This window comes from Labrus mixtus, chromosome 3 (assembly GCF_963584025.1).
Source record: "Labrus mixtus chromosome 3, fLabMix1.1, whole genome shotgun sequence".
Classification (NCBI taxonomy): domain Eukaryota; kingdom Metazoa; phylum Chordata; class Actinopteri; order Labriformes; family Labridae; genus Labrus; species Labrus mixtus.
In genome coordinates, this window is record NC_083614.1 from 2,877,982 (window position 1) to 2,903,516 (window position 25,535).

General features: G+C 43.5%; 2 protein-coding genes and 1 long non-coding RNA gene across 11 annotated transcripts in view; 2 read left to right on the forward strand and 1 right to left on the reverse strand.

The window, feature by feature from the left end:
• LOC132972058 (uncharacterized) overlaps positions 1-25,535 on the reverse strand; it is a 284,543-nt gene that overhangs the window by 126,584 nt on the left and 132,424 nt on the right. The window lies entirely within an intron of this gene.
• On the forward strand, positions 1,860-12,841 carry rad23ab (RAD23 homolog A, nucleotide excision repair protein b). 5 transcript variants are annotated; one of them, XM_061034894.1, is made up of 10 exons: positions 1,860-2,083; positions 4,328-4,409; positions 5,171-5,250; positions 5,704-6,110; positions 6,784-6,830; positions 7,333-7,460; positions 7,550-7,727; positions 8,850-9,049; positions 9,325-9,471; positions 10,485-12,841. In XM_061034894.1, exons 1-10 carry the CDS (start codon positions 2,015-2,017, stop codon positions 10,596-10,598), a joined length of 1,452 nt encoding a protein of 483 aa, XP_060890877.1. In that variant the 5' UTR covers positions 1,860-2,014; the 3' UTR covers positions 10,599-12,841. The 5 variants fall into 5 exon arrangements, with proteins under 5 accessions (XP_060890877.1, XP_060890879.1, XP_060890878.1 ...); XM_061034896.1 differs by having other exon boundaries at positions 8,868-9,049; XM_061034895.1 differs by having other exon boundaries at positions 1,861-2,083; positions 8,865-9,049.
• Positions 14,757-25,535, forward strand: part of LOC132972008 (epidermal growth factor receptor substrate 15-like 1) — a 54,648-nt gene continuing 43,869 nt past the window's right edge. For 4 of the 5 annotated variants that reach the window (XM_061034850.1, XM_061034851.1, XM_061034852.1 and 1 more), the window contains exons 1-5: positions 14,776-14,821; positions 19,651-19,692; positions 19,845-19,934; positions 23,515-23,562; positions 25,280-25,375. In XM_061034850.1, coding sequence (XP_060890833.1) covers positions 14,795-14,821; positions 19,651-19,692; positions 19,845-19,934; positions 23,515-23,562; positions 25,280-25,375 — 303 coding nt within the window. In that variant the 5' untranslated portion in view covers positions 14,776-14,794. Of the gene's footprint in view, positions 14,822-19,650; positions 19,693-19,844; positions 19,935-23,514; positions 23,563-25,279; positions 25,376-25,535 lie in introns of all 5 variants that reach the window. The other variant, XM_061034849.1, reaches the window with a different exon arrangement.

Here is a 25,535-nt window from a genome sequence, read left to right on the forward strand (position 1 = left end):
AAGTGATATTTCAGCAAAAAGCTGATGTGTAATTCGCAAGGTAATAAAAGGTATCTTAACATTAACAAAACATATTGAGCCCCCCCATGTGATGACGATTCTGATGTCAAGTCGGGCAGGGGTTCATGTGCATTTTACAACTCAGAAACTGGATATTCCAATGTGTCCGACACCTCATGAATGCACCATTAAATACAAAGGAAGGAAAATCTCGTGCACACTGTCTAACTTTGAAAAAAAAAGTTTTTATTGATGATAAGGTGAACAAAATGAAACAAGAATATATAGAAATGACATAGAAAAATAGATACAAAAAAGCAAAGATACAGAGCGACAATACAGACAAAATACATTTAAATGAGATGATAGTCAAGCAATGATTTTCATGTTCAGGTAGTGTGTTAGAAAGGTGTGAAATGTGTTTGTGGCAGCGTAATGCATTAAAGTGCGGAACTTAGTGGGGAGTAGTGAGAAAACAAACAAATATATAAATAAATTAAAAATTAGTTAGAGAGAAAAAAAAAGTATATATGCATGTAAATTTTAATGGAGAGAAGATAAAATTATATAAATGTAATAATGTGACCATCATAAAAAGAGTGATGGCAATAAATATATATATAATAATAAATATACACATACACACGTACATACACATGTACATCCATAGGTGTACACATACATGCGTATCAAGATCATAGAGATGTCGTAAAGAAGAAGAGCAGAGAAGCACAGAGAAGTGGGGGCCACAGGGCCCCCACGGAATCAGGCAAGAGGCCCCACCCCACACATAAAGCCCCCTAGCGGCACCAGCAAAAACTCCCAAGATGGATGGGGCGGGCTGGGTAAGAGTCCCCTCCTCCCCCCCACACTGTCTTACTTGAAATGGACTTAATTGCCAATAAATGTATTTTTTTTAATATTTTTGCAAGTAGGACAGCGTACAACAGTTTGTATGCAATTTTCTAAGAACTTAAATTTGTGAGTCCCAAAGAATGGAGCTCAGAAAATTAACGTGTTACCAAATAGTGTTTTTTACAAGTTCATATTATTATTGGGAATAGAAAGGTGAAAAAAAGAAAGTTCATTTGTGTGACTGTGCTCAAAAACGTCATGCCACCCCTGCAGACACACATTTGATATGAACAGAATTTGATGATGCTAGAAATAATAAAACTAAAGTTAGGGAACTCTTGCACTTGGGATGTGAAACTTTAATCTTAAAGGCAGGGTTGGTAATTTATTTTGAAATTAATAACTCATGTTCTCTGAAAAAGGAATGAAGAAAATCCATCATCTGTATCAGCTGTAATCCTGTAAAAACTTCCACCAATGTCTGCTACGAGGTACCAATCTGATGAACCAATCACACGCCTCCCAGTCACTTCCTGAGTACTGCCGGGTTGCCCTTGATCAAGGTTCCGAACCCCCGCCAGCGCTCGCTGTGGGCAGCCCCCTCACTCTGACATCTGTCCATCAGTGTGTGAATGTGTAGGTGTGACCTGCGGTGTAAAAGAGCTTTGAGTAGTCAGAAGACTAGAAAAGTAATATACAAGCTCAAGTCAGTGTGTAAGGACTTGGGTTAGGAACCAAAGAGCCGGAGTCCAAAGTATGGAAGTTGGTCTGGCAGCTGGAGATTAAAGCTGGGATGCCCTTGAGCAAGGCACCCTTACCCAGCAGCTCTGGTCATAGAATCCTGTTTGTGTATTCGTGTATTTCACACTCATGAGTGTGAGAAGCATGTCTCTCAGTGTAAAAACTAAGTATGTCATATCCATTGAAATAAGTTGTGATATTTCCTACAGCCCATGAAGGCAGCACCATGTTGTGCCCATCCTTCAGCCCTAGATGGCGTCGCTGCCCAGCGTGCTTCGCGGCACTGAGACAGCTGAGTCACAGATACATTTAGACCCAGATAAATAGATACTGTGAAGAGGGGCTACAATCAAGACACTGCTGTGTTTACTCCTAATTTTTGACCCCCCACCAGCGGCGCCTGAAACTGCGTGGAAAGATGCTGACGATAACACTGAAGACCCTCCAGCAGCAGACGTTCAAAATGGAAATAGACCCCGAATTGACGGTGAGTAGAAGTTTACGGGGTTGAAGTAAACACGGTCAGGCCGGGAGGGCTGCCGTATAGACCATAGCATAATGTTAGCTAATGTGGAGACAGGGTCGCGGTTAACACTGTCTAACGCCAGAAAAAGAGGTCGCACGGATACTTCGTCATTGGACATTTTTATCCTGATTCAATGTGACAAAAATGTTGGCAGACAAGTTAGCAATTCCGAGTAATCTTATTGTAATTAACAGAGTTCACGTAAGGTAATTTAGCCGGAGTTAGCGCGTATTCGACCGGAAATACGTATTTGTCTCTTCAGGGTAAAATCACAAAACCTTTAATTTTATTACAAAAGCGTATAACACTGTTAATAAGGTAGCCATTTAAATTCTGGCAATTCGTTTATGGAAACATGGGAATTTAAAAGTACGTGTGGCAATGTTTGACTTTGGTTCTTGCCAATTCTCTGGACCTCAAAACTATATCAAAGGCTTGGACATCTTATTTTGAAAAACCAACACAGGAAGATTGTGTATTCTTCCGTTGAGCTTGATTAAGTTTGACTTGTTTCAGTTTGTAACCACGAATGACGATGCAATATTTTAAACCTGCCATCTGTTTTTACATAAATGAAAATAATAAATGTAAAACATGAAGAAGTTACTAATAAATTATAAACATCAATTAATAAAAGAGAGAATATCTGTTTAAACACAGTGGCTTTTATTTTGTTTGTTAGTTAATCTTTCTGGTACAATCTGGTAGATACCTGTCAATTTTCATAATCCTTTATTAGAGATGAACTCTCCTAGATCACCCAATCAGGTTTGCCATATGTTTAAATACTGATTTACTGAAAACGCATCAGAATACTGATTAAAACTAATTTAAAAAATATTAAAACAAATTCAGAAAAGGAGACATGCATCGATCCGCTATTATAATTTTTTTATGTACCGATACTGATTCCGATACTACTAATTAAAAGAGCCTGACTGATTAATCGGCTGCAGGGGCACTGCTTGCCCCAGACCAGTAGGGGGCCCCAGAGGGCTGACAAACTTTGAACCAAAGCAGCAACCCAAAATGTGCGAATTTTGCAATGACAGTAGGAAACCTCCCTATAGGGGCCCCATCTGAAAGCGTTCACTCTGATTGCCCTGCTAAACTCTGGTGAGAGGGCCCCACGAATTAACATTTGCCTAGGGCCCCAAGGGACCGCCACTGATCAGCTGGACGATAACATGGGCTGATATTAACACATCATGTGACGTGTCGGCTAATTTGATCTCTGATGTGTGCTGATAAACCTTTAAACAAATGAATTCTATTTTAAATGTTTTTTTATTTAAGATTGTTCATTCCTGAGTAAACCCAGCATTACATTTGTTATTGAAATAATAAAAAATATAATAATAAAAAATAATAACAACTACAATGATTTGAAAGTAATTGTTTCTGTCTTCACATACAAACAGGAAGTAGCGTCAGGTTTTTCAAATTAAATCTTTTAAACTGAAGAGTATCATAGAGAAGGAGCTGCTATATCTCGTCTGAGCGTCGTCATGGAGACGGTTTTTGGACTCTTCTTACAGTTCAGTGTGAACGTCTTCAGAGTGAGACTGAGCGAGCTGAGGATGTTAAAAGTGACCGACCCTCTTTCTTGATTTGTGACGTGGATCGGCACGGTCAGTCCGATATCCGATACGTAAATTATGTCAAGATGGGACCTGATAGAGATATAAGATCGGATCTGTCCCGTCTCTACCTGAAAGCAGAGAAAAGTACAAACTAAGGGTTAGAAAGTGAGTCTAGAGGGGTCGGAAACATTTCATGTTCAAAGAGCAAGTAGCAAACATTTTGACTTTCTTCACAAAAGAAGACAATAAAGAGGCTTAAAGCACCTCAAGGTCAGCATGTAGCGCAGTGTGATTAACCAGTCAGGGAGGGAGGGAGGGACAGTGTGTCTTTGTTCTCAGAATATTAGATTTTTACCAACCTAATATATTATAAATGTAACTGTCTAGACAGGAAGCTTGATGCATAAACTGCATAATACGGACGTTTGATCACAACACTATCTGAAGGACATCAACTTATGAAAAGCAGCTCATTAACCTAAAATCTAAAGTTATGACAAAATCATAGACAAACAATCAGTCCTCAAGCTTCCCCCGGTCATGATCAGGGATGTGTGGTAAAAGTCTGAGTTGTTGAACAGTCAGTCAAAGTGTCAATGATCCATCTGTCCGTTGTTGTCAGGTTGAAGCCCTGAAGAAAAAAATAGAGGAGGACAGAGGAAAAGAAGGATTTCCTGCTTCAGGACAAAAACTCATCTATGCAGGTGAGTGCACGACTTTATCAGAGTGACAAAACCAGACCAGTAAAAACTCAGGAGCAGTATGTAACTCTGACCCCTAGTGTTTAAAATGGGTACTGCAGTCTAAATTCTAAACATTGTAGAGAGCTGTCTCCCCCCCTCCTCTCTAGAGTGGATGCTCACACAGGTCACCATGTGGTGGACTCTGAAGCTTCAGTGTTTATCCAGCTCTGCATGGGTCTGTAAACCTTTCTGTGTTCTAACCTCTCTCCATTTTTCAAAATCATCTCCAATATTGATCCTAGTTTGAGCACGTTTCTGCTCGTGGAGCTTATTAGAAACATGCAGAGGCTTTTTAGGTCGGGTACAATCACTTCTATCTGAACCACTTCTCTTGCCCGCTTCCATCGCTGCAACACCTGTTGACCTGATAACTGCTCTCATATCTGGCAAACAGAGGGGCGTCCAAACAGCTCCTCCTGGAAATATCCAGAGTTTTTCAGGAGTTTTCTGCAGGTGTGAAAACATTAAGAGAGTGCCCCCTGAAGTAGCAATATGTGACATGTCCTCCTTTACCTAAACTTCTGACTGTAGATTACAGTAAATACTAATGATAGTTTCCCTTAAAAAAGAGTCACAGTGCTCATTTTGGTAACATCCTATTAAGCCCTGATATTTCATTGTTTTAATCTGCTCATCTTCTCTACCATTGTTAAACTTCTTCTATTGTTGAAAACTTCAGCATGAATCTCCTCTGATGTCCCGTCTCTCCTTGAATGTAACAGGCAAAATATTAAACGATGACACCCAGCTGAAGGAGTACAAAATTGATGAAAAAAACTTTGTGGTCGTCATGGTAACCAAGGTCAGTGATTCTTCAGATTGTCGGGGTTTGGGTCAAGCTTTATTGAGAGGTGTTAAACACCCTGACACAACAAGGAGGCCGTCGGTGAGTTTTTGTGGTGTGTCCAGCTCCGTTCGCTACCCGTCGGCCCCAGTTGGCCTTTTTTTGGCTGACTACCGCCGCCTGCTGGCATGGAGAGTTATTGCCTCTCACGCATGTGCAGAACGTGCGTGGTGGTTGGCCGTCGGCTGTAGTCTTTGCGGTGCTTTCAAGTGCAACTTTTTGGCCTGGAGGTGAGTCGATGTGAGGCCACTCGTTCTCTGCTGTCTGCTTGGTGTGTCAGGGCTTTTACTTTGAAAGACCTTTGAGATGTTGATACAGAAGTAGACGCCTCGTCCTGTCGAGTGGAACGAGTGATCTAGTGCGGCTTCCTGTCATCATATCAACACTACTGATGCTCTTCATTTCTTTTAGCCTAAACAAGACCCTCCTCCAAAAGCAACTCCCCAGCCGGCTGCAGCTCCAACACCCCCGTCAGTCTTAGCCCAAGCACCCTCCTCTGGTCCATCACAAGTGCCCTCCACACCGACACATGCAGCGTCTGCACCCACACCCGCCCCCAAGTCAGGGCCCCCCTCTGAGAGCCCCTCCACAGTCCCAGGAAACACCCCGAAGGCCCCTGAGAAAGAGACAGCAGACTCAAACACAGCCGCAGACTCAGCAGCAGCCTTGGCCGGTCCTGCTCCAGAACCTGTTCAAGCAGACCAGACCGCTGCCCCTGCAGACTGCCCCACCTCAGCTGCTCAACCTGAAGAGAAGCCAAGGGAAGACCCTGAGAATCAACTCCCCACCACTCCTCCAGTCCTCTCCTCTGCCTCCAGGTGACAGGACACCTCTGTGTACACAGATTTAAATTCATGACTTGTTTGTCAGAGTGAGAATGTCAAAATGTGATGTAGCTAGCTCAGGTTTGTACACTACACTAAACAGTCTTCATTCATGGGGGATGCGCACACTTACCACTAGGCCACAGGAGCCTTTTTAAAGTACAAATAAAATACCTAAAAATCTTTGAGATACGTTGAAGTAGATGTGATTAGCGGGTATAGAAAGGGTTAATGGCTGCTGTTGATTCCTGAGTTTGTGCATGCAAACTCCATGGTAAAAGTAATGTTGACAATCTTGGTGGTATTTACATTTTTTAATTTTTAACTTGGCCCGTTTTGTAACTATTTTACTCAGGTGCTGGACGTGAAACATTTGTCCTCCTACGAGGGGTTGGGGAGGGGGGAGGGGGGCTGGGGGTGGGGGATAATGTGTACTATCTTTTAGTACACCATCACCCTGATGAGCACCTGATCTAGTTCTAATGTAGACATGCTTAAAGTCAGCGTAAAAGCTGCTGATGTCACTGGCATCATGTTAGCATAGCCACATTAGCATTAATTTAAAGTACATCCTCACACAGCTTCATAAACTTCTTCTGTCTAGTTTCTCGCTCACTCTGATTCTGTTGGATGAAGACTAACTCAATATTCTCTACATTTCTCATAGCCTTGTCGATGAGCTCGGCCTCCTTGAAGAAGCAGCATCAATACTGGGTGAGACATCTGTGATTTCTGTCGTCTATCACAACGAAAGTGACATCACATCTTCTCAAAGAGTCGTTCTGGAAGACACAGACCGAGCAGTCCTACTGAAATTGTCTATATATATATTCAGGAGTGCAGACGTAAAAACAACTTAAGTAACAAGTGTCAGACATGTTAGCATTGACTCCTGAAGTTTTTCAGGGTGAGCTGCATGTGTGAATGCAAAAACAGCCAAATCTTTCTCTCAGACTTTTTCCACAGTTTCTCCTCCAGCCTCTTCGTATTCATGGAGGATGTATTATGGAGAGAATTCACCACCGTCTGGTCGGAAGGGGGGGGGGGGGGGGGATGACTTGGGACTCACTGATACATCAGTTCAACATCGGTATCGACCGATAAATCAGCCCTGTTGACAGACATCGGGGCATGAACCATAGGGATGCAAACTTCCTGCTCAGTGGATCTTCATTGACCTCCTGTCTGTGTCCTGTCTCTCCTGCTGGTCCTGCAGTGACCGGTCCAGCCTATGAGAACCTGGTGTCAGAGATTATGTCCATGGGTTATGAGCGAGAGCAGGTGGTCAACGCCCTTCGAGCCAGTTACAACAACCCAGACCGAGCGGTGGAGTACCTCCTCATGGTGAGGATGGAACCAGCCAGTGTGCAGTACTCACTTCCTCCCGCCTCTCACCTCATCCTAAAGAGTGTGTTTAATATTTTGTACTGCAGGGTATTCCAGCAGAGGCCAGTGACCTTCCACCTCAGGAGCCAATTAGACAAAGTGTGCCATCCAACCCCCCCGCTCCTGCTGCTGCTCCTGTTGCTTCTGCTGCTCCTGCTGCTCCTGCTCCTACACCTACTCCTACTACACAACAACAACCTCAGCAGCCTCCAGCTACTCCACCCAGTAAGAAAACACTTGAGTAACTTCTCACTGTTTGATATCTGTCTTAACTCAGGCTCGGGTAAGGCTTGTTTTTTTTGTGGTTTCACCTGGAGACCTTTGGCCCAGGTTTCATTCAAAAGCTGATTATAAATGTTGTTTGAATATATCTACACTTAAAAGGCAGAGTTGGTAATGTCCTCCAGATCCACTTTTTCAGATTTTGGTGTAAATTGTCTTTAGGTCCTGACAGAAATTAATAACTCCTGTTCTCTGAAAAAGGAACAAAGAAAGTCCATCATCTGTATCAATTGTAAGTCTGTAAAAACTTTGACCAATGTCTGCCACGAGGTACCAATCTGATGAACCAATCAGACACCTCCCTGTTTCTCTGCTCGCTCTCTACCTCTTTCGTGCTCTAACCCACACTCAAAGAGCGTCACCGATGACGGAGTTTATTGTAGACGTTTATTGTAGAGCAATGAGGGAATGCTACTGTCAAAATCATGCTAGTTTTAGAAAATGACCAACCCTGCCTTTAATAAATAATAACCTAGAGGTCATGGAGCCACACTAAGTTTTGAATTCCTCCTGTAGAAATTAACCTTAAAGAGAAGCGTGCTGTTGCTTAGGTTAGAAAAATAACAGACAGGATTATTAAGGGCTTTTCAGACACGGAGCGGTGGGTGCTGCGGTGCTCTCAAACCCAGTCGTTGTCTATGTGTTGCTCCGAGCTGAGCGCGGGGCAAGGTCACGCTTGCTGTCTGTGCAGAAGTAAAAACTTGGGCACTGCGCTCTGTGACGACACCTCGCTGCGTAGGAGGGAAGATCAGATCACAGCAGACGGTGTCCCACTTTTCTGAGCTCTAAAATATCTACCAGGACATCGTCAAGAAAACATCTCGATTAGAAAGAAATGTCCAACAGTTTGGAGGTGTTGGAAGAAGAAGCAGCAGTAATGTGTGTCATATGGACGAGCCTTAACTCCCCTAAACCCTGTTTGTGCATGTGCACGCTCCCCTCCTGCTCTGCACCCTCCTCTGCGCCCTACTCCATGGCGAGCGCAGCGCCCACCACATCCAATCTGAGGGCCCCCTTAGACTGTTACACAAGGGGGTGTTGTGTCTTTATCATCACAGTAAACAGTCCTTCCTCTCCCAGCAGGTCTAGTGTCCGGAAGCCAGAGTCTCACTGCTGGGGGGGACTCTGTGTCCACGGGGAACCCTCTGGAGTTCCTGAGGAACCAGCCACAGTTCCAGCAGATGAGACAGATCATCCAGCAGAACCCGGCCCTCCTCCCTGCTCTGCTGCAGCAGCTGGGAAGAGACAACCCACAGCTGCTGCAGGTACCTGCACCAGTATGCCCAGTGGGGGGTTCTGATCTGGTCTGAAGAACTCTGTGTCATGAAGATGAACCGGCAGTTTTGTCCTGCTGCTCACATACCAACAGAAATATAATCACACTTTATCACAGTGTGATGTCATTAAAACGCAGTTTAATTTTTACAGTACAAAGAATTGTAAAACTGTTACCATAGAAACGGATTTAGGAGTAATTAATCAGCCCGTGTGTGCGTGCGTGTGTGCGTCCAATTAAATCATTGATTTTTATGACTTTCAGCAAATCACACAGCACCAGGAGCGTTTTGTCCAGATGCTGAACGAGCCACGAGGTCGAAACACGGGTGGGGAGGGGGCCGAGGCCCCTGAGTCACCGCAGACCAACTACATCCAGGTGACCCCCCAGGAGAAGGAGGCTATCGAGAGGGTCAGTGACAAACGCCTGTCAACATATCATACTATCATATTAGTATAGAATACATAGACAGCTAACCTTAGTGTTTGAATCATCAAACAGTTATTCATATGATTCAAATATAAAAACTCTAAGAAAGTATTAAACTAGAGGGTCAGCACCTCCCAGTCTGAGCTCATGGTTCTCTGAGGGAAACAGTGGATTGATCCCTTCAGGTGGGGAGTGAGTCCCCGCCCCAAGTCGAGGAGTTTCAGTATCTCAGGGTCTCGTTCACAGTTCAGGTAGGATGGAGCGTGAGATCGGTAAGCGGTTTGGCTCGGCGTCAGCAGTAATGCAGACGTTGAACCAGACCGTCTGAGCCCGAAGGCAAAGCTCTCCACTCACTGGTCCATCTTCCCTCCCACCCTCAACAGTGGTCATGAGCTTTGGGTAGTGACAAAAGAATAAGATCGTAGATACAAGCAGCTGAAATGAGTTTCCTCTGGAGGGGGTCTGGACTCAGCCTCAGAGAGAGGGGGGGAGGAGCTCGGAGTAGAGCCGCTGCTCCTTTGCATCGAAAGGAGTCAGTTGAGGTGGTTTGGGCGTCTGATCAGGATCCTCATGAACGCCTCTCTTTAGAGGTTTCCCAGGCACGCCCTACTGGGAGGAGACCCCGGGGCCCAGAGTTATCTGGAGGGATTATATATCCATGTGAACCCCTCAGGATCCCCCAGGAGGAGCTGGAAGGTGTTGCTGGGGAGAGGGACGTCTGATAATGAAAGAAAATGTAACAGATGCATTAACTACAAAATAGTTTTCTCATTTATCCGTTATATAAAATGATCTTACTATCATGCAAAACCAAAAATATGAAAACCACAAATCTGTGAGTGAACTCTTTGACTGCTGTTTGTGTAGTTTTGATGAATGGGTTCATATTTGTTTACCTCTCTCTTTCAGCACAGATCAAAGTTTAACTTTAATGACAGCTGAATCAATCTGTTGTTGTGTGTTCCAGTATCCTCACCATGTGTGTTTGCTTCCAGTTAAAAGCACTCGGCTTCCCTGAAGGATTAGTCATCCAGGCGTACTTCGCCTGTGAGAAGAACGAGAACCTGGCAGCTAACTTCCTGCTACAACAATCCTGGGACGACGAGTAACCACGTGGAGCCGCAGAGGAGAAGACTGCGCTGTCAACGAGGGAGGAAACCAGGAGAGCCAGATCTTTTTCTTTTTTTTTTGGTGCAATGGTCGTGATGATGATGGTGAAGACACATTATTACCATGGTCACATGAGCTCCCTCTGAGCGGCGCCTCACTGCTGCTACATCACGACAGCTGCCTCTCCACTCTGAACATTTTAACAACAGTCTGCATCACCTTCACACACCAACAGGCTTTTATTTTGAAAGTTTCTCCTGCAGTCATACTGGACAAATACAATACAAACACCACATCTCACACACGTTACAGAAACCTGTCGCCCTTCATGTGTGATGCAAACTGTCGACCTCTTTTCTCTTTAAAGCTCTCGTCTGATCTTTTCTTTCCGTCTGCTTCTTCTTTTGATAAAAAGCCCCAAACACTCAAAGAACTTCAAACCAAACGAGTCCAAAGAACACACTTTTCTTCTTCAGGTGTTGGCCTTTCATTAAGCACGCACACATGGCTGTGCTTTTGTTCATGGAAAATTTAATCTGCAAGGGTCGTTGGGGTCATTATGGGTGAAATCCCCCCCCCCCCCCATCATTTGGGCATGAAACAGAAAAATCCGATGAAACTTTTAGAATGATGAAATACTCAAAAGTGTTAGAAAATATGTTTAGACTATTTGGGTCAAAATTTTAACTCATCGTTTTTTTTTCTCTGAATCATAATTTTGATTTCACCCCTTTGTAGTTCATGAAATCAGGGGCGTGTCCAGACTGTTTGACTGGGGGGGGGGGGGGGGGCACCTGGGGCTCTGACTGGGCGTGGCCTGATGTTTAAGGACACACACATGCAAATTAATTCCTTCTCTTACCGTGTCTGTACCCACTAATGATCTGTATCACCTAACTTTAAAAAATAAGTTTATTGGCCATTTGAAAGTGTTTATTCAGAAATGTTTTTGGAAAAGGCAAAGAAGGAAAAGTATTCATTTACAACTGAAAGCATTTAAATTACCAGCAGCCTGTTGAACACAGCCAGAATAGTTGATTTTGACTTAAGTCTCTGATTAGGCAAATAGCAAATCATAAATTTTTTGGGGTGGCCAATCAAATTTCAAGGGGGGCCCATGCCACCCCCCTAGTCACGCCCCTGCATGAAATTGTATTCAGGATTAATTGTTGTTTTGATTCATATTTTTTTGTTGTTTTTTCTTTTCAGAGTTCCAAAAATGATATTTGAAGTTTCTAATGAAGTGTGTCTTCAGTTAGCAGGATGTTAACTCCACCACTCTGCGTTCTCATTAATGACTTACTTGTTACTAAAATAGTTGGTGCAGTTGTTGTGTTTTGTAGAGGACGAGGGGACACTCGGAGACACCACTTCACCTGTGGAGCGTCTCTTTGTTTTGAAGTGCCACAAATGCATGCTTTGATATTTCCTTTGCTGGAAGACGACACGCAGCACGACTCGTCTACTGTCACACGTTCACCTCACATCCTCTATGCATCTTAAAGCTGGACGAGTTTGAGTGCTCGCTCCCTCATGCCTTATGAGTTGTTAAAGACTTGAACACATTTTAATGTCACACATGATGTTGTACTTCATGTAGAGTGTTTCATCTTTAGGGTTGGGATTGTTCATTCATTAGTTATTGTTTCAAAATGGACTAAAGGGAATTTGAATTTGCACCCGAACTACGGAGCCCCTGAAGACCCAAAAATACAAAGTAATCATCTTGTGAGCTCGAGATATTTATTATATTTTTGACTTTTTGGGACTTCTGGGCCTCCGTAGGAAACCGAACAAAACAGAACCATTTTCATCTCTCAGCATGTGCTTTGCTGCTTCTCCTTTGAGTTCTCTTGATTGTGTTTGAACTGGAAGTGACTGGACGTTTTGTATCATATTGTAAATGGGATATACATACTTTGGGACAAAAGGCACTTTACGGTGATGAAGGCGTCTCCTCGGCTGTGAGGGGGGGTCGCTGGTTGCATGGGATTGTTACAGAGTTATTTATAGCTGCATGGCAGTGGGGGGTAAGGAATGATGAAACCAACAGTGTGGTGATGCTCTGATCTCAGTTCATCTGTTTGACCATCTCTGTCAATGTTTTCTTTTCTCTTAAAGGGAGGGGGGGGGGGGGGTTTATGTAGAATATGAACAATCTGAAGAACACCTGTTGAGGTTTTGCTGACTAGTTGTGAAAACTTTGGTTTCATTATCGTGTAAAATAAATGGCTTTTACAAAGCGGGTGAGACGTGTCTGTTATTTATCATGAAGTGTTGGGCCAGCTCAGTCTGGAGGGACGCTGGTTGTTCAGGTCCCGGTGGAGACTGGTCTGGTTTCTAGAGAGGTACGCAGGTGTTCACTTGAGCAAGGCGCAGAACCCCCAACAGCTCTGTGCACCTGTTAATGCATGTCCATAAGTCCTATCTGTACGTGTGTATTTCAGTTCTTCTCTAAACCCTGCACACCATCCACAACACAGATTTTTGTTTAAACTTTTACTTTATCATTTTGTTCTACTCTGTTGCAAGTTAACATTCATGTTTTATGTTCATTATGTTCATTAAGGCTATTATATTATTGTGGACCAGAAGTCTTTGCCCCGGCAGCAGAAGCTGGGCTCTCGAGTAGACAGGACTTCAGCAAGGTGATCTGTTACTACTACCACCCGACATCCCTGAAGCCCAGCCTCCTCCATCAAACTGTGTCGTCCCAACAACCACCACCGTCCTTCTTCATGCACGGCCATCAGTATTAACTCATCCATTCATACACATTCACACACTGATGGTAGAGGCTGCTGAGTAGAGTCCATCAGTATTAACTCATCCATTCATACACATTCACACACTGATGGTAGAGGCTGCTGAGTAGAGTCCATCAGTATTAACTCATCCATTCATACACATTCACACACTGATGGTAGAGGCTGCTGTGTAAAGAGTCCATCAGTATTAACTCATCCATTACAATGTTACAATTCACTTAGCAGATGCTTTTATCCAAAGCGACTTACATCAGAGAGTAAGTACAACACTAATCCATTCATACATTCATTCACCGCCACCGAAGCAGCATGAGCATGGGGAAGTGTCTTGCCCAAGGACACATCGGACATGTTGCTTCAGGAGCTGCGGATCGAACCCCTGGCCCTCTGGTTGAGAGACGACTGAGCCACTGCGGTCCTACATCAAGATGATCAGATGAGATGGAGCAGCTCCCTCTATATGATCAAAAGTACAATTTTTACACTTCAGATTAAAGAATTTAATTTGAAAACCTCACTGTTGTTGCTGCTTCCTGTTTGTATGTGAAGCCAAAACAAAGCTGGGTAGGAGGTCAGACGTGAGTGACACTGAGCGTACGGATAAATATCAGGTTTAAATTAAGAAAATCTGTGAAACATAAAGCTGTATGCCAGCTTTCTCTTAAAGAGGAAATATTGTCCCCCTCCTCCACTTTTTCAAACAGTCCCCTGTGGTCAAAATATAACATGACTCAAACACCAGAGGAGGTTTGTGACCCTGTATAAACCAGCTCTCTCAGAACGCTCTGTTTTGGTGTGTGTGTCTCTTTAAATGCAATGAGCCCCCCCTGAGTTTTCCCCATAGACATCAATTCTCTGTAGAGAGAATAAAAATGGCGGACCTGCACAAAACTTTTGTTCCAGGCTGGGGGTGGAGTCTATGGGTGGCGATATCAGGGGAGGGGAGGGGATTTTTTTTTTTTTTTTTACCAGAACCCCACTGTGACATCACAAGGAGAGCACATTTGAAACGGAGCATTTTTCTCTGTGTTGTAAGACTTATGCAGACCACAAACAAAGGACTGGATGGGTTTATTTCACGTTGTTGGTCAGTAGACACTCAGGTTACCCAAATATATGTTCAGAAACACTGAACAAGTGGATTTTTCAAAATATGTAGGCTACCAGCAAAAAATCTTGCCTGGGACACCAAGTGGGTTCTGCATAATACCAACAACAACATTAACACAAATATTATTTTTAAAATATCGGTGTCGGTACATATGTATCGGATCAGAAGTGCAAATAAAAAGTGGATCAGTGCCTCTTTAATGTTGAATGGAGTTGTGAGCAGCACCTAGGATGGGGAGGCATGGCTGGGTTTGTCCGCTAAGGGGAGTGTTACCTTGGAGAGGGAGGGTGGGTGCGTTCCCTCAGCAACAGGGAAGATGGCAGCTCTCACATCTCTCACCCAGGTAAAGATGCAGCTTTTTACGCCTCGACACTTCTGCTTAACGCCAACATATCTACTCACATGACACAGCATATCACATTCATGACTGTGAATTAGATTTTTTTCTTGAGCAGAACTTGAGCTCGCCCTGAAATGAAGGCAGAGTCATGGCAGCCTCAGAGGGGCCTGTTTCAGTACCGTTAGATAGCGGGCTTGTTAGCTACAGCTGGTACTAGCTAACCTAGCCGTGTTAACCCCACGATTTAATAACCCGTTACCTATCTTATTAATACAGTTAACATGTATCATGAGCTATGTATACAGAGTGGAGACAAGCAGACCCGCGCAAGAAAGTTGTGTACACCTCACCATTTAGATATTACGATAACGTTTAGTCCTTAAGCTAGCACGTCTTGGCTAGCCTAGCCTTGATGCCCTGTAGTGTTAAGGATGGCGATAAACCAGAGGGCATGCTAGGCTAACCCCAAGCCGACCTGGGCTGTGTTTGAATTAAGGATGCTGTGTTGAGTCGACACACTGATCTTAATGTTTACTGTCTCATAGTTTCCGATCAGGATGGTGAGCATATTCTCCTCCCTGCAGCGGTTGCGCAACAGTCACATAATAAAGCAATGCAGAGGGTTTGTGATATCTTTGTTATTGATTGTGAGCAGCAAGGCATCAACACAAATTAAATTAGACTTAACGAGTGTTTGAATGAAGGTTTTTTTTGGTTATACCTGTTTAAAACATGCTGGAAAGTACATTGAAGTACAGACAGAAATGCATACCCTATTTGATTTTGCTGTACTTGTAACAGAAGGAACCTACGGAGTCCCTGAAGTCCCAAAAAGTCAAAATAATTATTTTGTGCGCGAAGATAATAATCTGGTAATTTCTTCTGTGCACAAGTTAGATGATAACTTTTTGGTATGTATGAGGCTGTGACTCAGTGGTGGAACGGTAGTCTTCTAACCTGATGGTCAGGGTTCGATCCCCAGCTCCTGCAGCTACATGTTCGATGTGTCCTTGAGCGAGACACTTAACCCCAAGTTACTCACACTGCTTCATCAGCGAATGTGTATGAATGGATGAGTTAATACTGACGGACTCTTTACTCAGCAGCCTCTACCATCAGTGTGTGAATGTGTATGAATGGATGAGTTAATACTGATGGACTCTTTACTCAGCAGCCTCTACCATCAGTGTGTGAATGTGTATGAATGGATGAGTTAATACTGATGGACTCTTTACACAGCAGCCTCTACCATCAGTGTGTCAATGTGTATGAATGGATGAGTTAATACTGATGGAATCTTTACACAGCAGCCTCTACCATCAGTGTGTGAATGTGTGTGAATGGATGAGTTAATACTGATGGTCTCTTTACTCAGCAGCCTCTACCATCAGTGTGTGAATGTGTATGAATGGATGAGTTAATACTGATGGACTCTACTCAGCAGCCTCTACCATCAGTGTGTGAATGTGTATGAATGGATGAGTTAATACTGATGGACTCTACTCAGCAGCCTCTACCATCAGTGTGTGAATGTGTATGAATGGATGAGTTAATACTGATGGACTCTACTCAGCAGCCTCTACCATCAGTGTGTGAATGTGTAGGTGTGACCTGTGGTGTAAAAGAGCTTTGAGTCGTCAGAAGCCTAGAAAAAAATTGTACAACTTACAATTTACCATGGAGGTCTAAAGAAAGGAAATCATATCATATATGTTTTTGCAGCACTGGTAACATATATTGTGCACACAAGATAATAACACAAGATATTTATTTTCACTTTTTGGGACATTGGGAAGAAGTGCTTCCATCGGGCCGGCGCTTCAGTCTGCCACGATTCAAACAAAAAAAATATTTGTAACAAATGCAATCAAATTATTATATTCATCAAGTAAAAAAAAACATACCATTCGATCCTCCCCCTGAATATTAGTGCCCAGCGTCTGCGAGGTCTGACTCCTTTAACTGCACAATGCTTTTTTATGAAGTGACTGTTTTAAAATGTAATATTTAAAGGTGCACTATGTAGTGTTGGTAAATGTTCATAACTCTATACACAGAAACTGTCCTTAGAGGAACATGTGGTCCCTGTAACTGTTTGAAGATAACTGATACATAAGAAGTTGTTGTGGGGGGCCGGACCAGTGAAACTGTAACTCTCCTGGTCGCTTTTTAGCTCCAAACAGAGTCAAGGGACCTGTTTTATTCTTTAAATAAAGTTTGTGTATTCAGTTCAGAAAATATAGCATAGCATGCTTAACTTCTCCAACTTTCTAATGTCTACATAGTGCACCTTTAACTAAATACTGTTTTTACAAAGCAAGTGGACTGTGATGTTGTCAAGGTCTCCAAGCGCTCTTCTGGTCTCTCTCTGTACTTGAATTAGTGCTGGGAATCTCCCACAACCCCACCATACATATCCTGATGCACATTGATTTGGGATAATGACCATGTCCTACACAGATTCACTACAACAGCTCTTCTTTAATGTTGAGAATAACAGCAGAGGCATATTGAGGATCCTACAACGTGAAACTCTTCAATTCAGCTCCTCAGAGATCCTAACACATTTAAATATTTTAATCCAAGATATATGGCGTTGCTGTGAACTGCACCATCAGTCGATTGTCTTTCAGAACTGTCATCACAGCTCTGCAGCCACATCCATTCTGTAACATCTGGATCAATATGTGTGTTTGCAAGGAGCACAAGACGATATATTGTTGTATTGACTTTTTGAGCCCTAACTTGAACGTCGTCCTGTTTGCCGTCATGTCTCTGTTCTTGTGAATCGTGGACAAAGTTATTTCCTATTCTTTAGAGCAGTGGTTGTCAAACTTTTTAGACTGCATACCACCTCCGAAAATATTTGGCTCTCCAAGTACCACCATTATGGTGACGTTAAAATACACTGTAGGCCTATTTCTACACACATTTTACGCAGGAGGTTATTTATTATTGACTGTTGGCAGCCACACTATTGGACTACTAAGGGCTAGCGCTAGAACTGGCACTTTAACTAACACAACACTGACATTTGCCTAAATCAAAAAAAAGTGCAGCACAATAAAAATGAAAACTTTATACCAACAACCTGTTTGAGAATATTTAATCTCCAGTGTTTCCCACACAAAGACGATACCTGGGCCCACGTATATATCCCACCTGTTCGTATTTAATTTTCATTTATTCATAAAATTGCTGCATGCCTGAGAGAGCGAGAGAGAGAGCGAGAGGTAGCGGGGGAGAGAGAGAGCGAGAGAGTGCAGGCGCGCGCTCTGCAGGCTCCGTGCAATCAGAGCCTCTGTATTATAAGTCTCTGCGTTCAACATAACAAAAAACATCCCTCTCGACTCCTGAGGAGTGTTAACACTAGAACCGCCAAAACCGTGTGACGGACGGTTTGGGTTTTTATAATACAAATAACTCTTTTTAAATAAAAACTACGAGCCTCTCATCCTATGACTTTTCTTAAATATGTGTCCTGTATGTTTTCTGAAGCCTATGTGTAACTAAAATAAAACACACAAGATCCCTGAGCATTTATACCTCTAACCGCCGCCTTCATATTGACAGCAGTTGGAAATGATACATTTCCCTGGATTGTTTTCGCGCGTCGTTTTATTTTTTATTAGTTATTGTTTCTATTTATAGACTTCATATATATGCGCAGGAATTTAACAAAGAGCGACAGATAGATATGAGATACAAATAGATAGATAGAGACCATAGACAGATAGATACATGCTCATTCTTGAGCCGGCAAAGGAACAGAGAGAGGAACACCTGCGTGTCAAGGCCAGTCTGACGTCGGTGCCCACTGAGCCACAGCATCCACAAGAGCTGAGAAGGAGGCAGTGTCAGACAAACACGCACTGCAAGAAGAATATGACCATTGTCTCCTGCAAGGGGTTCAAGCACCCTGTGAGTGGGAAGTGCACCGTAAAGGTTGAGCACTTGTGCAGCAGGTTTGTGCATGACGTGCCGCGGCGCTGTCCAAGGTGCTGATCGTTCATTTGTTCATCTGTTTGTTTGTTCGCCGCTGCATCTGTTATGGAGTTCTGCAGTTCTTTTTCTAGGCTACATAGTTTGTCATGCCCATAGATAGCCGTGTTGTTGTTGTTGTTGTTTTTGGTGCGTGTGTGTGTTGTTGACATGATTTGCTTTATGTCGGGGAAACAAACCCAGTTGCAGAGAGGAGGAGGAACATCGGTGTTTATCTCTTTTTTTTGCAGTGTTTTTATTAAAATGCATAGCCTAATATAGTCAACAATATAATAGACTAAAAGTCATATGTTTAATTTTTGTAGAATGTGTTTTAGCAACGGGACACGTGGAGCAGCAGTAAAAAACGACGCACTAAAAAAACCGACAGATATTGTAAATTGACATGCGACATTTAAAAGGTTACCAATCCTGTCTTATGCTGATAGTCTATTTGGTTTGTAGATAAAAGTAAGTTTTATTTAACTTCATCAAAAAAAAATTATTATTTGTGTGCTTCTGAGCACAAACAATTTTGGGCAGATTAAAGTTGTTTGTTGCAAAAAGTAGATTAATTTAGAGGGGAAAACACATTTGATATAAATACAACTCAATAGATACAAGACAGATAAGATAAGAGTATGACAAAAAAAGAATGTTGTTTTATGCTGAACAGGTTTTTTTTTTATATTGTGGAGATTTCTTTGCGTACCACCACATGGAGCCCGCGTACAACCGGTGGTACGCGTACCATAGTTTGAGAACCACTGCTTTAGAGGCTCCGTAGGATCCTCACTGTTTCAGAGAACATGGAGTTGTTTTGGTGTAATAACATTTTCTCTCTGTCACAGCTGTCAAGCGGGAACCCTGTTTATGAGAGCTTTTACAGACAGGTAAGGTGACGGGCTAACTCTTACCCCAGTTTATTTAAATCTCCTGTGAGATGTTGTCAGATATCTTCAGAGGGGTCCATTATGTGTTTTTAATTTGACTGACTTACTACAGCTCTCAGACCTCTAAAATAGCCGATGTGTTTTGCTCCAAGGTGGATCCTGGGAACACGGGGAGAGTGGGACCAACAGAAGCTGCCTTGTTCTTAAAAAAGTCTGGACTGCCTGATATCACACTGGGAAAGGTAGGTACTGAAGCTTCAGTGTTTGCTCCTCATGTGTAGTCAGTCTGCTGTAGTAACAGTGTGTTTTCACAGTTGGAACGCTGTGTTTGTGTTGAGCTGCAGTTTGTGTCTGCATGTGGATCAGGATTATTCTGAGTTGTAGATTTTCCAGGTCGGCCATGTCAACTTCATGAGCGTTAACATTTTGGAGGTGAGGCGCTGATGACAATCTGCCCAAATGTTTGCATGCTGAGTGTAAATGCATGAACAGAAACTGCTGTTCTTACATAAATATAGCAAAGAAACCTCATTGTAGGGCTGGGTGATATGACCTCAAATCAATGTCACCATTAATTGAACATTTGACCTTGATTACGATTAATGAACGATTATTAGTTTTTTTGTTTTTTGCCCTCAGTTCACTGACGAGGTCTCTACTGTAAATATGATCAACTATTAAAGCTGAGATATGTTTTCTAATGAAAGAGTTCATATGTGATGAACTATTTTGAGGTTATTTATTGAATATAAACTAAACTGAAATGAAAACAACACATTTTAGTTTGAAAGTAGAAATGAACTTCTCTAAAACAGTAGAAAATAACTTTCATTTCTTGCAAACAGTTTTTCCTCAGTGTTTACTTTTGACTTCTTTTTGTTCAGTGTCGTCTTCCCTTAAGACAAAATGTGTCCAAACGACGGACATTTCTTCCATGTCTCTGATTGGATGTGTTATCACGTGACTCTGCCCTGAAAATAATCAAAATAATCGACATGGGCAGGATTACATCGATTAGAGGTTCTGAATGTCGCTTTGGATTACTTTTTGATTCATTTCCCAGACCTACCTCATGATGTGTTAAAACATACAGAATAGTTTGATGATAAATGTGCCCAGGAGGGACTTCCTGTTGTGAAGTTGTCAACCTGTCTAAGGGCGCTCTCAATAGGCAATCTGTACCGTGCAGCGCTTCACCCTCAAAGTCCAGTTTGTTTGATTTGTGTGAGTGCTTCCTCGGTCCTGGCATGCTTTGAAGAGGTGTGCTTCAGCACGGTACAGTTCATGCACGGGTACACAGCGTGGACAGCCTACATTATGGATCTCAGAGTGTTCTGTCTGTATGTGACTAACATGACTCACAATAAGACACAAAGTCAGTAAAGTAGCTCTCATGTTCTCTGTGCTGTTCTCCGATGTGCGGATGCTGACTTCACAGCGCGTCCCTTTTATTTTAATTTTTGAATCCGCCTTTCTTCTAAACTAAGTAGCTTCATGATCTTGTAAAGCCATGCATGTGTTGTATTATGACGTTATGTACAAGAGGTAACCATGCTCAGGCCCGGTTAGTCCTGGAGCAGTGTGAGTGCAGGCCAGAGTGGGAATGGAGAGGGGGGGGGGGCAGTATAGGACAACTGGGCCGAGTGTGAGTGCCCCCTAAAGAAACCTTCTGCCCTAATGTCTATCAGTGTGTTGTGTTAAAGGTTTTAGTTGACACAGTCATGTAGTAAACAGCAGGTTCATGTCATGTTTCATCTACATGAATGTATCTTTGATTTTCTGTTTGTCCAGTGCCAGTCCCCCTCTCTCACTTCTCCTTACACCTGGACAGTTATTATGTAAAGTGTTCATTGTTCTCTAATCGTCAGAGGTGTGTCCACCCCTCCTGTCAGCTTTAGGGCTTTTGTTATGAAACCTCTGTTTGAAGCATTCATCCATCACTTCTGCTTTCTTCTTTGGTTGAGCGATATTCTCAGATGTGTCATGGGTTTCATGATTTAATCAGACGTGACCTCTCAGGTGTGTGTCTTTGTATGTTTCCTGATTGCATTAATTTGGTGTCCCAGTCCGTGAGGTCACGTTGCGTTTTGGCGTTGCAGAAGCACGGCACAGCGGGAGCTCCACATACACACACAGTCAGACATGCGCACACACACACACACACACACACACACACACACACACACACACACACACACACACACACACACACACACACACACACACACACACACACACAGCGCTGTGCTCCCCCGCTGGCTCTGCTGATCCCGTCTCTCCTCTGTAACACCTCTGTTACTACCTCTGAAGACGGTACAGAGGGGGGTTACTTCGCTCCCCCCATTACGCCTCTGCCACAGTCAGATTGAAGTCCAAACGTCACAGTGGTGTAAATATGGCAGCTTGTAACGAGCATGTAAAAAGCCCTAATGTTGGACTTTTTGTGGTGACGGGTTTGGTTTTTATTTTTAAAGATAAAGCTAACGTGAAGCTGAAGTCTTTGACCTTCATTGTGTTTATGTTGTAAAATGTCAAACAGCAGGATACCTGGACTTGGACAGATGTTAGAATTTAAACTTAATGATCACATGTAGTTATTGTTAGAGTGGTAACCCCATGCCTGTGTATTCCTTTGACCTTGTGGTGGACTAACCTACATGGAGTCCTACGACAGTTATTATTGATCAATAATCTGAGATGGTACTGATACAATCTGTCCAATCCAAGCCCGTGGTTTCACAGCAGCAGGCTCTAGCTCATACTGTTGTGATTGCTCTAGGGAGAAGATGAACAGATCATTGTTGATTCAATCACAGTGACACTGTTGCCATGGGCAACAAGTGGCAGCTCACCTGTCAACACTTATTACCCTCCAATGATGAAGAAAAAAGCAAAGCTTTTAGCAAGTCTATTACAAGAAAATACATAAATAAATGTAGATCCCTCCCTGATTGTTTAGTGAAGCCCATGTTGCCGTGGTCAGAGCGGGGTCAGTTCTGCCCGGGTTCAGTGGGACAGGCTCCTGAGATAAGACAGGAAAAAAAATGCGGAAGTAGCAGACGAAGCAACGGAGTCCTCTATATGACTCGAGGTGAATTCTCCTGATTATATCCTGCTGCGTTCTCACATCAGCTCACTCTGACTTGCGGCGGAAAAAATACTAGAGTTCTGGCAGGAGAAACTCCGGGTTAAAGTCAGAGAGAAACATTCAGCTGGTTGTGTTCACACATGACGCTCCTCCTGGAAATATCCAGTTTTTCAGGAGAATATGGCTAGTGGGTACGCCCTGTTAAAGGCATCCACAGCTACAAAAAACATTCAACTAAGAGGTACAATGTATATGTAGAAAATATTTACAGCAGATAAAGTGTATTGCTCAGTTAAAAAGTATCTAAAAATATATAAAGTCAGATTGAGGTTTTTATCTTCTGTGTCCTCTCTCTGCTGACAAACACTGCTGGCTGATCGATATCACTTAAGTCTTATTTTCTGGGAATGACAACTTGACCCGCATACTGCCAGGACTTTCTTCGTGTTTCCCATTAATCTGTTCACTACTGTGTCATTCAGCCAGCTGAAGACGTTATGACATCTATGAGACTGAAAGCTTTGAGGTTATAGCTTAATGAGGGAGTGGGGAAATACCACATTTACTCCTTTTTGTCTGAGAAGACATGAAGAGCCAGACCAAGTCCCGCCCCCGTCTTTGACAGCAGGATTTTCATGTGGTCACTCGGACAACATTTTATACAGCCGGTAAAAACACACCGGATCAGAAAGTGACGTCTTTAACTGGGTGTTTCTTTGTGTCCTGTGTTTCAGATCTGGGATTTGGCAGATCCTGATGGCAAAGGCTTCCTGGACAAACAAGTAAGGAGCAGTCACATGACCTCTTAATGTCTTTGTTGATGTGTTAATCATTCAATGAATCCAATCACAATGTTAGAGCGATGCTCAGCAGGGTATGTGATGTGCTTTAGTGTCAGCTGCAGCTCTCTTTCTAGAAGGTAACTGTAACTATTTTAAGGTCTTTAATTCTCCTGATGATGATGAACAGCGATGTGTGTATCTCCGTCCACCAACGGGAAACAGTCATGTGACACAGGCTTCTGAAGACTGCAGAGGCAGTGATGGATATTTATGGAGGCGGTTCTTTTCCCCAAAGAGGGAGAAATGAGAAACCTGAAACCCAGAATAATAATGTGGCATGAATAATATCAAACATAAGTAAAGTTTCATTAGTGCCAAAGTGCAAACAAAATACCATCCATTCATCGCACGGGAGGCTGGAGGCTGGAGGCTGGAGGCGGGGTTACACCCTGGACTGTTCACCAGCCAATCACAGGGCTGACATATAGAAACAGACAACCAGCCACACTCACAATCACACATATAGACAATTTAGAGTCAGCAGTTAATCTAACGAGCATGTGTTTGGACTGTGGGAGGAAGATGGAGTACCAGGAGAGAACCCACACATGAAGAGAACATGTAGACTCCACACAGAGAGACTCCTGAAGGACAGGGAATCAAACCAGGAACCTCCACACAGAGAGACTCCTGAAGGACAGGGAATCAAACCAGGAACCTCCTCACAGAGAGGCTCCTGAAGGACAGGGATTCAAACCAGGAACCTCCTCACAGAGAGACTCCTGTCAGACGGGGATTCAAACCAGGAACCTCCTCACAGAGAGACTCCTGTCAGACGGGGATTCAAACCAGGAACCTCCACACAGAGAGGCTCTCGTCAGACGGGGATTCAAACCAGGAACCTCCTCACAGAGAGACTCCTGACAGACGGGGATTCAAACCAGGAACCTCCTCACAGAGAGACTCCTGACAGACGGGGATTCAAACCAGGAACCTCCTCACAGAGAGACTCCTGACAGACGGGGATTCAAACCAGGAACCTCCTCACAGAGAGACTCCTGTCAGACGGGGATTCAAACCAGGAACCTCCTCACAGAGAGACTCCTGTCAGACGGGGATTCAAACCAGGAACCTCCTCACAGAGAGACTCCTGACAGATGGGGATTCAAACCAGGAACCTCCTCACAGAGAGACTCCTGACAGACGGGGATTCAAACCAGGAACAACTGTGCAGCAAGAACCAAAATACATACCTCAGAATGCTCAAACATTAGCATGCGTAGCTCAACTAAACACAAAATAAATGCCAACATAACAGGCAAACGTTTCATTCTCTCTTCTCTGATGATAAAGATAATTCTTGTTATGAGGTTGAGAACGAGGACACCTTGATGGGTAACATGTGATGATCTCTCTCTGTCTCCCTCCCTCTCTCCCTCTCTCCCTCTCTCTCTCTCTCCCTCTCTCTCTCTCCCTCTCTCTCTCTCTCCCCCTCTCTCTCTCTCTCTCTCCCCCTCTCTCCCTCTCTCTCTCTGTCTCTCTCTCTGCCTCTCTCCCTCTCTCTCTCTCTCCCTCTCTCTCTCCCCTCTCTCCCTCTCCCTCTCTCCCTCTCTCTCTCTCTCTCCCCCTCTCCCCCTCTCTCTCTCTCTCCCCCCCCTCTCTCTCCCCCTCTCTCCCTCTCTCTCTCTCTCTCCCTCTCCCTCTCTCTCTCTCTCAGGGGTTTTACGTAGCTCTGCGGCTGGTAGCGTGCGCTCAGAGTGGTCAGGAAGTCAGTCTGTCCAGCCTTCACCTCCCCGTCCCTCCCCCCAAGTTTGTGAGTATGACATCATCCCTACACTTAAATCAGTGCATCATATCCATAAAACTTACAGTTGATCATTTTGTAAATAAAGCGTGTTCATGTTTTGTATCAGAAGCTCTGAATGATTTTAATCCAGTGAACGCATGATGATGTCACCATGTCCACTTGACTC